Here is a 14,899-nt window from a genome sequence, read left to right on the forward strand (position 1 = left end):
AGGCGCTGGTCGGCGTTCTTCCTGCAGACTCCGCCCTGCGGAGCGTGTCTCGAACGTTTTTCGTTTCAGTGCTTCTCGAGGAAAGGCCGAAGATGCCCTCACCGACGGGCTCTTTGATCTCTGAGGGGCGGCGTCCGTTTCTGCGCACCACTGAGACACTCACACGGCCAATGCGTCTCGTTCCGCGGCAACTTGATAGCACGGTGTGTCTTCGCTGCAGGCTTGATTCTTCTGCCTCTCATAGGGCAGTCACCGGCACACACGTGGGAACAGACGCCGCCGAGCACCTCTCTAACTTACGTTCCGTTCTCCGCCAGCCGGCGTCGCGCGAGCTGGTACCGCTGCACAGTCTCTCTGGAGGATCTCTGCAGCTTTTACCTCCTGCCCTTCCTTCCAGCGCGTTGCGCGCTTCGTTTCCTGCCGCATCCCAGTCGCGTCTGCGTCCGGTCTCCCCCTCTCTGTCCTTCTGCTCGCGCACTTTCTTTCCGCGCACCTTCACCAGCGTCTCCGCAGGCTCTGCAGGGAAGCAGAGAGAGCTCCTGCGAGAGAGCGGGCGCGGGCGGTGGTACGTGGGTGGCGGCGTGCAGAGCGGATTCTCCATTTGTCCGCTGGAGTTGAAAAACCTTCAGAAAGCGCACTTTTCCGGACGAGTCGTCCTTGTGCGCACTCTCGCCGAAGACGCTCTTGCCTGCAAGGCGCTTCTAAGCACGGCGGTGTCTCCCCGTTCGTCGGCGAGCCCCTCCGTCTCGGCTCGCCTGCCTCGGTCTTCCTCTCCGGCGTCATCTTCGCCGCCTCCTGGTCGTTCCTCTTCAGAAATCGTCTTGGGCTATGACTCGGAGCACGACCCCCTAACTCTGGCGGCGAGAGGCGGTCTTCCGCCAGGGCTGTCTCTGTTCGCCTCGCTGGCGCCGCGTCCGCCGCTGGCTCTAATTCAGCTCGCGAGCCCGTCAGTGGCTTGCATCTGGCAGCTCGGCGCGCTGGGGGGCTTGCCGCGCGGGCTGCGGTCGCTGCTGCTTCGCAGCGACGTCCGCAAAGTCACCCAGGGCGCGGTCGGTGAAGTGGAAGCTCTGCAGCGCGAGTTCGGGCTCGCCCCGAAGAACTTCCTCTGTCTGCACGCCGCGGCCGTTGCGCTCGGCTGCGCGACCAACAGCCGCTCTCTCCAGGCGCTCACGGGCGTCTTTCTGCGGAAATTCCTCGATAAAACGCATCAACTGAGCACCTGGAGCCAAGACACGCTCACCCCCGAGCAGTGTGCATACGCCGCCACAGACGCCTATGTGTCGCGGCAGATTCTCTTCGCGATGCGCGAGAGAGTCACGCAGAGGGACGTGATGAATCTCGTCGAGGCGCAGGCGACGGTGCAGGCCAGAGCGGAGCCGAAGCCGCCAAGCCGACCGGAACCCGCCTCCCAAAATTCGGACGCGGGGCTGGACGGCGACCTTCATCACAGCGCGGCAGCTAGCGCGGATGCGCGAGGCATGCAGCACGACAGTGGGGGGATGAGCTCTGTCTCGCAGGCGACTGCGCAGGCGGTGGAAGCCGGGAACAGGCGATCCTCCAGCGCTAAAGCGGAGGCGAGCGCGGAGCGCGCACGCGAGGCGGAGGAGGCACCCGGGGACGCAGCGCTCACGCCGAGTCATTTACGAGGTTTTAGACACGCAGAAAACGAAGATGTGTTCATTGCGACGGTGTCTCGACAAGAGTCCAAAGCGAGCCCAGCGGCGCGACGCGCGTCCGCCCATCGCGCGACGGATGCCTCAGCCCCCGCCGACGCCGATGCAAGCAGCGCAAAAGGCGATGCAGCCGTAGAAGGCGGCAGGCCAGCGGCGGGGGCGTGGATAGCCACAGAGGTTCGGAGGCAGGCGTGGAGGGAGCTGAAGGACCTCTGCATGGAGCGCGGCTGGCGGCTGGAGTGTGAGCGGCTCGAGAGTTGCCGAAAAGGCTTCAAAAGCGTGTTTTCTGTCAACTGCAGCCTTGACGGTGTATATAGCGCGAAAAGCCTCGAGGGGCACGCGAATCTGCGAGATGCGCAGAACGACGCCGCGACACAGATGCTCTCTCTCCTTGCGCCTCTGTGCAAAAAACCCAGTTTACTCTAGGCGTATCTGCTCTTTGTTTCTCGGTGCGTGAACAACCTCGAATCCTACTTTCAACTCCTCAGCGCTGCGCAAACGCGCATGGCTACGACTGCCAGAGCGTCTGTGCTCCCGGTTTCGTTGATACAGGTATCCAGGAGACGCCCATCTAAATGCAGCCACGAGAGCCTCTGTTCCGCGTTTGACGCCCATTTCAAGGAGTGCAGTAGAGGCCTCGGAATCGAGAGACGACACACTGCCTTTTGAGGAGCCTTGTTCTAGCCGTCGGCGTTCCTGTACGAAGTATTGCGTACACCGTAAATGAATACCGCTCAGCGTGCCGATGCTCCGCGGAGTCACACACATCATCCACTCGCTTGAATGCCGTAAGTGTAGAGCGGATTGAGACAGATTCTCTGCTTGATGGTAAAAGATCACACGGGTGCTTCACTTTTCTCTTTGAAGCCTGGTAGAGGGTAAAGGGTCATGTGAGGGCTACACTGGTCGGCGTTGTTCGACGACCACCGCTCTACCACTTAGTCAACTTAGTGCAGATCCGAGGTACGGATGAACAGTATAGGGAAAACACCCTAGCTCTGTGTCTGGTCGCCTCTCCATGCAGACGGGGAGGACGCGGAAAACGCCGTTTGCAGACGGGAACGGGCGACTGTGACTTCAATCGACACATAAGCTGACGTATTTTGGCATGAGCCAAAGGTGATTGACCGCTTACTGTGGTACATCGAGTCGGACTGTGCGCGGTAAAAACTCGCAGCAAATTGTTGTAAGGCGCCGCTGACTCCGCGTGTGCGCTCCAGCAGTCTGAGGTGTCCTGCTACGGAAATAAGCCATTCTTCTACAGCAGCCGTTCCCGTGATATTCATACGGCCTAATCAAGGTATTGGTGATGACTTACGCTCCATCAAATTCGCAGCCGCCTTGCGTTTTGGTCGCTCCTCGCGCAGGCATATATCTGGACTCGTGTGGCGCTGTATCTGGTAGATGGCGCCGCACAGTCTCTAGGCCGTATAATAGTTTGTTTAGTATGCAAGTGGTATAGGAGTATAGAGATACTGGGTGTCTATTCGTTTTGCGAAGCGCGAGAGACGCCGCGGCAGTCTTTGGCGACCGTCGCACACACGTTTCTCACGCCGTGTGCGCTGATACGTACGACCAGCAAAGCTACTCTCGGAAGGCAAACGGAGTGTGGGAGTTGAGATATGGCTGACAATGACTACTGGTGATTCAAAGAAGTGTGAGCAGGCTAACGGCGAAACGAGTGACCCCGAACAAAGCTAGGAGGTGACAGTTTTTCTGGTATAAATCTCCAAGACTCACGCATGTGTGCCCGACGACGGCGCTCTGCATGCATGCAGCGTGTGCATGCCGCCTGCGGACGCACCCAAGACACTTTAAACGGGTCTCTGCGAGCTTCGAGTTCCTCAACTTTACGCAGAATGCTCGTTTGAGCGGCTCGCTCCCCTGGCGTTCGGCACCGGGGCTGCAACGCTATCGGCGAGGAGGTTCACGAGTTCGCAGCCGGCGCCAGGGCGATTTTTCCTCGTTCTACTGTCAGCTCAGTCAGGTGTTGTTTATTAGAGTCCGCACGTCTGTTGTCGCCGCCTTCCAGGTGTCCACGCCCGTATCCCAATTGAGGTGTATTCGGGCGGCTCTTCGGTACTGTGTATCGGTGCGTGTCGCTGCCCTCTCGCGATTTCTCCTCTTTGTCGTGTGTCCGCCTATCTCAGACCCCAAAACGGCCGGTGTTTGCGTCGACTGCTCTGTGGTTTGCCAGGGCATCGCTCCCCGGCCTCTCTCTTCCCCTCTCTTTGTCTCATTTTTCTTCGATTTGACTTGCTTCCAAGTGTCTGTACGCTCCACCACCGGCTCCACCACCGCAGGCAAAATGGCGGGAGAAATGTTTGTCATCGGGAATCCCCTGCTGGACATGGTCGCCGAGGTTCCGCTCTCCTTCCTCGAGAAATTCTCCCTGAAGCGCGGCGAGGCGACTCTCGCTGAGTCGACGCAGAAACCGCTCTACGGTGAACTAGAGCAAAATTTTGAAGTGACTTTCTTGCCTGGAGGAAGCGGCCTGAACACGGCCCGCGTGACTCAAGCCCTCTTTCAGACGGTACGCGCGGCACATCCAGAAACTGGGTGATAAACAGCCGTGTGTGTATCTTCTTTCGTTAGGGATAGCGGCGACTTCCCGCTTTCTCTTCGTTAATCTACACCTTTTGTATATGCACTTACACACAGAGCTTGAGAGGGATCTATTCGAGCGCGTGTCCTTCAGGCTGTGTAACGATCTGCATTTACTTTGTGCCGCCGCACCGAGCTACGTTCGCATCAAAAGGGATTACTGGCTTATGGACGGCGTTGCTGAGTGATCTAGCTGGGACATGCAGGTGACGTCCCCTTCTTCGTTGAGAAACGAGATGCATCGCGCTGCAGCATGCGCACAAGACACGCGCATGTGCAAGTGTCCATCTGTATACCTCCGCTGTCGCCTGAATCACCTCACTCTGTTTGCAGGCCGCGGGCCGCTCGGACTCTCCCGAGGGTGGTTCGGGGCCTCTGCTGCCTCAGGGTGTCTCTTAATTTGGAAGGGGACAGGAGAAACATAAGAACTGTCAAAGGGCCGTGTCGGCTTCCGGGGCTTCAGCGTCGTTCACACAGCGGAGTTGGGAGACGGTGCGTGTCATTTCCAGTTCGGTGTCGATTGCAAGCGCTGTCTGCGAGTGGCACTCGGTCCTGTTCGTTTGCCTTTCGTGGCTCCTTTCAGCGGTCTACTGTCGATCGAGCCGCACGTTAACGCCTGGCTTCTCTCTCCTCTCTGTGTTCAGCGCGGGGCGGTCGCGTACAGAGGAGCCGTTGGGAACGACAAGCACGGTCAGCAGCTGACGGAGCTCTGCGAGAAAGAAGGTGAGCGCAGAGAGGCTGAGAGACCGAGCAGCGTGTCGCCCACGGAGGCACTCAATCGACTCAATCGAAAACGCGAAGCGGTCCAGCGCGCCTGGAAGGGGGGGGGGGGGGGAGGTTCAGGTGCGCGACCCGGGATTCCCGATGACAAACATTTCTCCTGCCATTTTGCCTGGGGCGATGGAGGGTGCAGACACTTGAAAGGCTCTCCTGCGTCCACGCGGAAACGTCGCCCCTTCCCGCGGTCTGTGCGCGCGTGGATGCGAAACTGTTTTATCTGATATGCGTCGGAGTGTCAGGTCGGTCCGGAGGACTCCCCGAGAGAGCGGTCTTTGCTTGCCCGACGAGGTCATGGTCAAGTGATTTTCGTCTTTCAGCACGAGGGGCGGCGACTGTCACGCTGGACCTCTGGTGGCGCCCCTCCACCTTCTCTGCGTTTGACTGGGATGCCCCTTCACATACCACTCTGACTGGAACGTGTGCGTGGGCGTCTTGTGCCTCTCGCGTCTGCTGCAGGCGTGGCTGTCCGCTTCTCGGTTATCCCTGAGCAAGAAACGGGCGTCTGCGCAGTGTTGGTGAACGAAAAAGAGCGCAGCTTGTGCACGGAGCTCGGCGCCTGCCTCTCCTTTCGCCTCCCTGAGGACTGGCTAGCCCTCGCGCCCAACGCCCGCGTCTTCTACGCGGCAGCCTACGCTCTTTCGGCGTCGCCGGACGTAAGCCACTGGCTCGCTCGCGCAGCCGCGGAGCGACACGCCGGCGCGTAGGTGGCAGAGGACGCAAACGGAGAATCGGGTGGCGACCGCGCACACCGAAGGCCCGGGTGGCGCGTCCCACCGTTGAGGTTATCTTCGGCGCCGACAGAAGACACTGCAGGACCCGTCGCGGGCGCCGCAACGTGCACACCCTAAACATATATATATATATATATATATATATATATAGGTGGATAGATGCCGAGAGGCAGGAATGAGAGATGTGTGGGAACGAGGAGATGCATCGATGCGTGTAGTGATCTTTCACGAGCCGCACTCGCGCGTATGTGTGGGTGACTGTTAACGAGCCCAACTGGGCTCCGCCTCGTCCACATCGCGTGGAATCTGACTCGACGCCTACGCTCTTCTTACGCCTGGATGCATTTGTCTGGTTTTTCTACAGAACGTCCTGGGGCTGGCGCGCCACTGTGCACGCCGGCCTGACGCCGTGTTTGCCTTCAACTTGTCTGCGGGTTTTTGCATCGAGCTGTACAAGGACGCGATGACTGCGCTCTTTCCTCTGACGAATATTCTTATCGGCAACAACGAGGAGTACGAGCTGTTTGCGCGCGTCCACGGCTTGGTGCCTGACGACGCGAAGGAGGTGTCCGCCCTGAACGACACTCAGGCCGTGGAGATCTGCAAAGGCGCCCTCGGCCTCCTCACCAGTGGAGCGCAGGCAGGCGCGCGCAAACTAGCGGTGATGACGCGGGGCAAGAAATCTGTCATTGCTGCAGAAAAACTGTACGTCGAGCCTGCGCCGGCCATCCCACAGGCCCGCTCCCGATTGTCTTTGCCAGTTCCGAAGAGGGGTGGGATGCGCCGGGCGGAGACGCCAGGGGAAGGGAGCTACAAGATATAGGCCGTTGGACGCATCGCAGACAGGGGTGTGAGAGTCTAGGCAGAGCGACGAAGTATGGAGAGGAGTCCAGGCGACCGCGCGGAGCCTGTTGAGCAGTGAGCAGGCATGTGGTAGGAGAGAGGTTGTTTGGCGGGCAGGGGTGTCGCAAGACGCAGCTCTGTGTACATAACGGGCGTAGGTGAAAATGTTGGAGTCACCTGCTTCGCGTCTAGCGCGTGGCTCTGTGTGTGCGTGTGCAGCGCGGACGGGACTGTCGTCGTCTACGAGGAGGAGACTCCCGCAGTCCCAGACGACAAGTTGGTTGACACCAACGGAGCAGGCGACGCCTTCGCCGGCGGATTCTTGTACGGCTTCTTGCGGGGCCGATCAGTGCGCGAGAGCATTGCTTGCGGCGACTTCTGTGCAGGAAACGTGATCATGCATGAGGGCTTTGCCTTCGACTTCTCCTCGTGCCCATTCCGGTGAGACGCTCGACTGGGGGGGGGAGGGGGAGAGGGGTGCGCACTGGAGGATCCGTAGGCGCACTGATGTGCGGGCTGTAGTTGTGGACTTTGTCTTCCGCCGTCCTGGCGAACTTTGTAGAGTGTCATGTGGCCGTATTGCAGGCGGTAGCGGAAAACCTCTGTGGCACTGGACGCGGCTTGAGAACTCATCCGTTCCCCTGGGTGCCTGCTGAGACGCGGGCGTTACGAACCTCAGACGAGGAGGAAAGTGGGGGCCGATGAGGGGCCTGACAGACAAAATTCCGTTTAACGACGCAGTTTCCTCCGCTAGGGTGATGTGTAAACGGAGGAATCGTAGCGATGAAAATGTACTCTTAGATGTACACGCAGGCTGCACCCGCCACCCGCCGTACCTCAGCACGGCTCTCGCGAGGACAACATGATGGCTTGATGTCTACCCAGTGGATGAAGAGCATGCATCAGGAGTGACCTGTAGCTGTGGCATCCGTGGATATTTGATGCGTCACATTCGCACTTTTTGTTACGGCGGGCGCGCCCTACGCAGCATTAGACGGGTGAACGGGGAACCGTCGACCGGCAGAACCGGCGGTGTCGGTACGGTTTTTGACGCATACAACTGTGAAAGTACGCGTGAGCCACCTGCCAGACACTAGTCTCATCGAATAAAGTGCCTGTAGCACGAAAGACGCGAGTGCGCACGCGGCGCGTTCAGTTGGATCCCTGGCTCCTTAGAAAGACACAGCCAGCTACTGGAGGCAAAGGGAGCAGAGCCACCCCCCTGTGGCCTGTACAGATTTCTCAGGCAGCAGCCTGTATCCTGGTTTCGGCAAACCTTGCTGGCGAATCCGCAGGCGCCGATCTTGCGCGCGGTTCCTACGAACCGTTGAAGAGCTGCAGTCGGCAATGCCATGAGATTGGTGCGCTCAGCTGCCCGTTACGCTTTTGCCGCGAAACGCATTGGCCGCACTGTGTCTTGCTAGGACCGGTCGTCGTGCTTTGCTCGCCGGCATGCGAAACCATGAAGCTCCGCAGCTGGTTGGGTCACGTATGCCTCTGGATAATCCTATTGAGCGGCCGGTACTGTTCACGCCGTGTGGCTTAGGAAGGCGGATGCGGACTCTCAGAGTAACAGCCAACCTATTTATCTGAAGCGGCTGTGCGTACAGAGGCAACTAACTGGCTTTGGGCCACCCTTGGGAGAGCTAGACTTCTGTATGTACCTCTACATCCCGCATCATATATGCATGTATATCTTTTTCTCGCATATATCGATACCCGGAATCGCGGAATCTACTCACGCGCCAGCTAGAGCCACGATGGTACACGCGAGGGGCGTGCGTATCTGCGAGGCGCCGGAACCCAGAGTTCCCTTACAGTGTCTCAGGTCTGCCTGCACGTGTGTCTCTCGTTCTTCCGCGACCACGCGTCAGGTCAACCGGCGCGCGCGCACCGTCTCCGTGTGGAGCGGGGGGGAAGGAGGGGCGAAGGTGTTCTTTGCCCTTTCAGGGCCTCGCTGGAGCTTATAGGCGCCCGAGACACTTTGCATGCCTTTCCGCTCTGCGAGCCGTGAGTTCCGGCCGGCGGGCGCGCGACAAGCGTTGAGGCTTGCGGCCGCTCACGATCTGCCTCACCGCTCTCGCACTCAGTGAAGAAAACTTGCACACGCGCTCTTCACGCACACACACCTCTGTGAGGCTGCGGAAAAGCACTCGAGATTCCAGACACACGTCGGAGCCCAGCAGGACAGGTGGACGGCATGGAAAAAGCCGAATCCTGTAGCAGGGGAGGCGTGAACACGCTGGTGCACATGCGAGGCGGGGGTGCCAGGTGGCTAGGCAAGCCGTCTGGCTTCTTGGGCGTCGCTAGCGTCCCTCTTTCCTCACGCTCGCTTCCACTCTGTCCACTTTCAAATAAACCGCAAGTTAGGGCCCGTATGCCGCTGGTATTTCGTATTTTCCATCTTGTTTTCCCCTCTTTCTTTCATTTGCGGGGCGAAACTGCGGGAGCAATTCTTCTCCCGAGGGCTCACTGCATCCAGCGCTGCGGATGCTGCGCATGCCTTACATGCTGTGAATTGTTCATCGTCGTTCTCTTTGGTTTCGCCACATTTTTCGCGCTCAGATCCTTCTGCCTAGCACGAACGCGTTTTTCTCCCCCACCTCTGTTTTTGCTGCGCCGTTGCAGTTTCGTGTTTTATAGCGTGTTTCCTCCTGCGATACACGGTCTGTCCGGTTGACCTTTCAATCGCCGTATTTGCTTTCCTCTGGACAGCTGGCCTGCCCCGGAGCTCTGCGGGCGTTTTGAGCACTTTTCTGGCCGCGCGCGCTGCATCTGCTATCCGTCGCCGCCTTTATCAACTCCGCCTGCGCACGCGAGTCGGAGTAGGAGGCACGGAACCCGTCCCCTATGTAACAGCCTCCACGCGCCTCCTCGGTTTTCTCTCTGTTCCGGTGGAAAGCCCTGGCTGAGCAGTCGTGCTGGCTCCTTTTTGCGTCACCCGTCTTAGGGCCTCGGTCTGCACTTCTCTCTGTGCCCGGAGTCGCATGCCTGTCCCTCGTGAGCCACCTCTTCACCTCTGCGTTTCGCTCTGCTCGTGGTGTGGTCGTCTTTTTTTTTCTCTCCTTTCTTGTCCTGCCGTGCTTCTGTCCACCTGTCCTCTCTCCTTCTCCCTGCTGCGCTCGTCCTTTCGGTCTATCGCCTTCGTCCCCGTACTGCGGCTGAGTTCGCGTCGTCCGCGGCTGTCTGCACGAAGGCGGTGTGCCGGTGACCCTTGGATCCGAGAAGCTGCTGGGGCGCACTGACTCTTCTTTCCTGTCTCTCCTGCCGTTGTTCCTCGTCGTCTCGCACTCCTGCGACGCCGCGGGCGGCTGCCGCGTCTCCTCTCGGTCTGTCCTTTGAATCGCCGTTGGCTCCATGTTGAACTTTCAGCCAGGGCAGGAGGACTCCGGCGGCAGCTCGCCAGCAGCGGCCGCGGTGGATCCTTCGCGGCGCGTGTCGCCGCACGAGTCTCCCGTGGGCGAGGAGGAAGACAACGCGTCTGCCTCAACGGCGTTCGGAAACGACGAGACTCTCCGCTACAGACCCTCCACCGCCGTACGCTACGCGGCACCCAGCAACTCGCCCAAGGGCAAGTTCCTGCGCACCTTGCCTGTCGTGTTTGTGCTGGCTCTCGTCGCATGCGTGGTCTCGATCTACGTCGGGCTCCACATCCTGCCCCTTCTGGGGCTCTCGTCCAGCCTGCAGGCCGCAGACCTCGCCAAAGACGCCTCTGCGTTCTCACGCGGAGTCGGCGAGCTGGCGACGCTCCTCGTTCTACTCGTGCTCCAGCTGGTTTCCTTCGCCTTCGCCGTCCTCGTGTCCCCTGGCGGAGTGCCCACCATGTCGCCAGAGGAAGAAGAACACATGCTGCTGCAGCAACCAGCGGTAGGTCAGCCGTTTCCGGCAGGCGAGCCGTGCGCTCACACGTGGTGAAAGAAAAGGCTCTCGCCGCACACAGAGGGACTCTGCGTGGGTAGGAGGATTTTTCGAGTATATCTGTGGAGGTGAACCTCAGCCTCGCAGCGAAACGATGTGCGGAGATGGTGTGTGTGCTGTCGCTCAGTCTGTATCTTCGCTTCGTCGTATGCGCGTTGTAAAAGAAGAGTGTTTTGGGGGTTGCTGATGTCGTGAACCGGCAAGCAGCGGCTGCTCATGTCGGTCTCGGCTCGCGTCTCTGTTATCGTGCGGCTGTTTCCTTCGTATCCTTGGCAAGCTTCCCCCTGTCGCCGGGCTCTGTGTTTCGCGGAAGCGCCGTGGGGTGTTTCAGTTCCTTGTATCTAGTTAGCTCACTGCATACTTAGGATCATGTTTCTCGCGCGTCACGGCCTTCCATTCTTCGCGTTTTCTCTTGACCTCTTTCGTTCACTGCGGCGCGTTTCCAGTTCTGCGGTTCTGTGGCTCAGGAGGTGAAGCGCGACGGCGAGCGCCGCAGGTGCAAATGGTGTCTGCACTACAAGCCTGACCGGACGCATCACTGCCGCGTGTGCAGATCGTGTGTATTGAAGATGGATCACCACTGCCCGTGGATTGACAACTGCGTCGGCTGGGGGAACCACAAGTTCTTCATGCTGGCAGTAATTTACTCGGCAGTTCTCTCCATCTACGTGGCAGCCACCATGTTCGAGTCGGTCGTTGCAGCCGTCAACTCGCCCACGGTGAGTGCGCGACCGGCAAACGCGCGCGCGGCGGCTCCCGAGACGGCAGCGAGGTGCTCGCTCCACGTGGCCTTATCGGGTTTTTCGCGTGCGAAAAACAGGTGTCCCGTGTATGTCTTTCGGCTCGCTTTCACGTCTCAGCATCTCACGTAGAGAAAGGAGAGAGGTCGTGTGTGTCACGAGAGGGCTGACGGCGCAGGTGGAGTGCGCTTCGGGTTCTCGACTGCACATGCGGCGGGCGAAGACACCGTGACTCCATTTGCAGACAAACATGCGGACTTCGATTTGCGTGCTCTTCTTGCGTGGCGGCTTCCTGTCTGGGCGCCACAGGATAACGAAGGAGCGAGGGTGGGCGCTGCGGCTCTGAAGGGTCGCGCACGACCATGTGCGTCATATACATTGCGATTGCCTCTCGTGTTTCCCGCAATGCGCCTGCAGGGCAGTTTCAGCGTCCTTTTTCTTCTTCTTTTTGGGGAGACTTTGGACGTTTTTCTGGCGCTGGTTGTCAACGGCTTCCTCGGCTTCCATCTCTATCTAATGAGCAAAGGCATGACGACGATTGAGTTCTGCGAAAAACAATTCCGTTACCGCCCTGGCGTCCGCGGAGACGAAAGCGTAAGTCGCAGGGGAAGCAGGTACACACAACAGAGACACCCTGCGCCCCTCCTTCCTCCCTCCTCCCCCCCGCAGGCATAGCGTGCACACACCAGCACGCAGCCTGAGAGAGGACGCCGCGAGGAGAGGCTTCGTGGCGCTGTCTCACGAGGGAAAAATGAAAGAACGTAGATGCTCAGGCTGCGCGCACCATGACTTGCGAGTATGCAGCCGGAGTAGTTGACGCACGAGCGTCATCTCAGAGCGCTGCGTGGTCTGTGTCCCTTTCCTCTGCAGTCTATGTGGAACCGCGGCATTTGGCTGAACTTCAATGACACTTTTGGCTACAATCCGCTGCTGTGGTTCATCCCCATCGGTAAGGACAGACGCCACCCCAGTGTAGGGTCTCCAGTTTCGGGTTGACTGCCAAAACGTGCACACGCCCGGAACGTTGTCGCTACCAGCCCTGGGCGTGTGCTTTCAGGAACGAACGAGCCTGGATACCGGTATTCTGACTGTGCTGCGTATGTGTTGCGTGTACACGATTCTCCTCTCCAGATAACCGCCCTGGCAACGGCGTGCACTTCGTCCCTCAGCGCAGCGCCCACCTGCGCCACGGCTTTCAAGACGAGGGAGCGCGGTTTCCGGCAGCAGCTAAAGAACTGTAATTGTGATCCACATTGCGAGAAAACGGCTGAAAAGAAGCTTACACAAATCTCAAGAAGAGGCGGTGGAACCAGGAGATTCAGGGGAGCATTTCGTCATTTGCGCGGTCTCCTTTGAATGATGATGTACGATGTTTCTGGCGGAGCAGGACCAAGAGGTTGGGAGAACAGGAGGGAATAAGTTATTGTAGACGGGAGTTATCTTTGATGTTGGCTACTTCGCGCGAACATGGGGAATTCGTTAAGACTTTCGGTCCCGGTGGTGGAGCTGCTCATTTTTACTTCACGGGGTGTCCATATACGACGTGAGGAAGGGGGACAGCTGGAGAACCGCGCAGGCAAGACTGCTCAGTAGTCTTTTCTTGGTCGGAACTCGAAGAGGGTTAACGGCATCACCGGGTGGAGGGTTCGCAGCACGTGGTGAAGAACAGAGCGTGCTGTATACACTTTTTTTTCTGATATTTTAATGATCGTCTATGTACGATCGTGCGCGCACTGAGGGCGTACGCTTTGGAGATGAATACAAGCCATGGAAGAGCCGCGCGGACATCATTCGGGTGCCGCTTCTTCATGTTGACTCGCATGATTTTTTCCACTTTTCTGAAGATCACAGAAATCACGTCTGGCTCCGAGGTCTGTGCTCCCGACGCGTGTGCATCAGCCCTGTCGATTGTTGCCGTGCTTGTATAGTGTCGAGCAAATGCAGTCGAACGAACATGTAACCCGTGTGTCCCGCATGCATGTGGCTGTCAACGCATATACGCGTCAACCTACAGCCCTGAAACAGAAGCATGGAATCTGCAAGTAAAAAAATTTCACGAGTATCAGGCGCAGGTGTGAAGACGTTAGGCTGCAAACCCAGGTGAACCAGTGGACGGGCTTCGTGCATTAGGCTAGCAGGCAACTGGTTGGAGAGAGACCCGCACTCAGAAGTCGATGAATTTGGTGAACTGGCAACCGCGCAGCGATTCCTGCTTTGGTCTCAGGGACCCGGTGGGGGGTTTGTCGAGATTTTGTTCGGAAAGGAGTCTTTTAGAGAGTCAAGATCCCCCTCTGAAGCTGCCAGAGCAGGCGGCGAGACAGACTTCCGTGCAGAAGCACAAGAAGAGGCTACTGCGCGTTGCCCTGTGGCGAGGGGTGCTGCGCCACCTAGCATTTACCAGCAGGCCCAATCTGCCATCAAGCACATACCGTGTATTCAACCTTATGGTAAGCACAGGCCAATACAATTCGTGGTTTTCAGAACCGTGAGGCGGCGTGCACGCGCCCCTCGACTTTAGCTGGATAGCTCGCGCGGCGCAGATCTCTACTGTCGTCCGAGATAGTATAGTGGCTAGTATTTCCGCCTGTCACGCGGAAGACCCGGGTTCAATTCCCGGTCTCGGAGTGTTTTTGTTTCGTCCTCTTTCCGCCCTGCTCACCTATTATATCAACACGTGTCCTCACTGCAGAAAAACCTGCCGCACCAGGGTAAGCACTGTTTTCTAGATAGACTGCTCTGTGTGCGTCTTCGTCCCCGTTTGTTCAACAGCTTTTGCCCCGAAGTTGGTCAGCGAGTGACTGCCCAGCGGGCGGGGGCTGGCAGCGTGGACTTGGCGTCGCAGTTCTGCACACACTACCGGTCAGAGTTGACGTTTCAGAATCTGTTTTAGTTACATCGTGTATGCTGCTTCGTCAACGGCGAAACAGATAACTAGCCCCTTGTCGCCGACTGTTAGCCGTGTGTGTGCAGGTAGTGTGCAGCGGATCCGGCTAGTCGTGGATAGCCAGAAACCACCTGGCTGATGTGTATTAGTGACACCGTAGAAAGGTCTTTTCGAAGCAAAACGCGTCCTCATTTTCGTCTCTCGCGTACCGCCTTCTGAACAGACGAGATGCGCCGATGTGGTCTGGTTGGCTACCAAGCCGGTGCGCCCGATGTGAGGGAAGGTGGTGCACGGGGTGAGGGCCGGCGCAGAAACGACTGCGTCTCATCTGTCGTCGACAGACCCTGTGAAGTTGAAGCAACCTGTGTTTGTGTCTCCCACTGTTAGCAGGGAAGAGGAAAACGGGTCTCCAATCGTCGCCCGCTGCGTCGAGAGTAGACAGGATCTGCAGAAACCGAAGGGCGGTAGCCGTCTCCTGCACTCCCCCATCTCCTCCCGCATCCGCATACCAACCCGACTTCGCGTTAGAAGAGGCCGCTGTCAACATCGGGTCTTTCCGGTGGTTCGGTCGGACGTTCTTCTCTAGTGTTGAGATGGGGACACACGCACATGTGCATTGCTGTGCGCTTCGTCTAAGTATGTCCATCTGTTTTCGTGTGGAGGAGTGACCATGGTGGTTCCGGATTCGATTCTGTCCGTTTGTGTATTTTTTGTCACGTCTTCTCG

The 14,899-nt window shown here is 58.4% G+C and overlaps 3 protein-coding genes and 1 non-coding gene across 4 annotated transcripts; all 4 read left to right on the forward strand.

Moving 5' to 3' along the window:
- Positions 1-170: 170 nt before the first annotated feature.
- Positions 171-2,099, forward strand: BESB_029200 (uncharacterized protein; the record flags this gene model as incomplete). Its single annotated transcript, XM_029361594.1, has 1 exon — positions 171-2,099. One exon carries the CDS (start codon positions 171-173, stop codon positions 2,097-2,099), a length of 1,929 nt encoding a protein of 642 aa, XP_029215494.1.
- A 1,882-nt stretch (positions 2,100-3,981) lies between these two features.
- On the forward strand, positions 3,982-7,076 carry BESB_029210 (kinase, pfkB family protein; the record flags this gene model as incomplete). Its single annotated transcript, XM_029361595.1, has 5 exons — positions 3,982-4,206; positions 4,922-5,000; positions 5,514-5,710; positions 6,153-6,493; positions 6,851-7,076. The coding sequence occupies 5 exons, from the start codon at positions 3,982-3,984 to the stop codon at positions 7,074-7,076; spliced, it is 1,068 nt and encodes a 355-aa protein (XP_029215495.1).
- Positions 7,077-9,988: 2,912 nt separating this feature from the next.
- Positions 9,989-12,530, forward strand: BESB_029220 (DHHC zinc finger domain-containing protein; the record flags this gene model as incomplete). The annotated part of the gene is made up of 5 exons (XM_029361596.1): positions 9,989-10,498; positions 11,017-11,268; positions 11,707-11,883; positions 12,160-12,238; positions 12,421-12,530. The coding sequence occupies 5 exons, from the start codon at positions 9,989-9,991 to the stop codon at positions 12,528-12,530; spliced, it is 1,128 nt and encodes a 375-aa protein (XP_029215496.1).
- A 1,312-nt stretch (positions 12,531-13,842) lies between these two features.
- Positions 13,843-13,914, forward strand: BESB_029490. The gene has a single exon. It is a non-coding gene; the product is annotated as a tRNA-Asp (tRNA).
- The last annotated feature ends 985 nt before the right edge of the window (positions 13,915-14,899 follow it).

Source organism: Besnoitia besnoiti, assembly GCF_002563875.1.
Source record: "Besnoitia besnoiti strain Bb-Ger1 chromosome Unknown contig00015, whole genome shotgun sequence".
In the NCBI taxonomy this organism is placed as follows: Eukaryota; Apicomplexa; class Conoidasida; order Eucoccidiorida; family Sarcocystidae; genus Besnoitia; species Besnoitia besnoiti.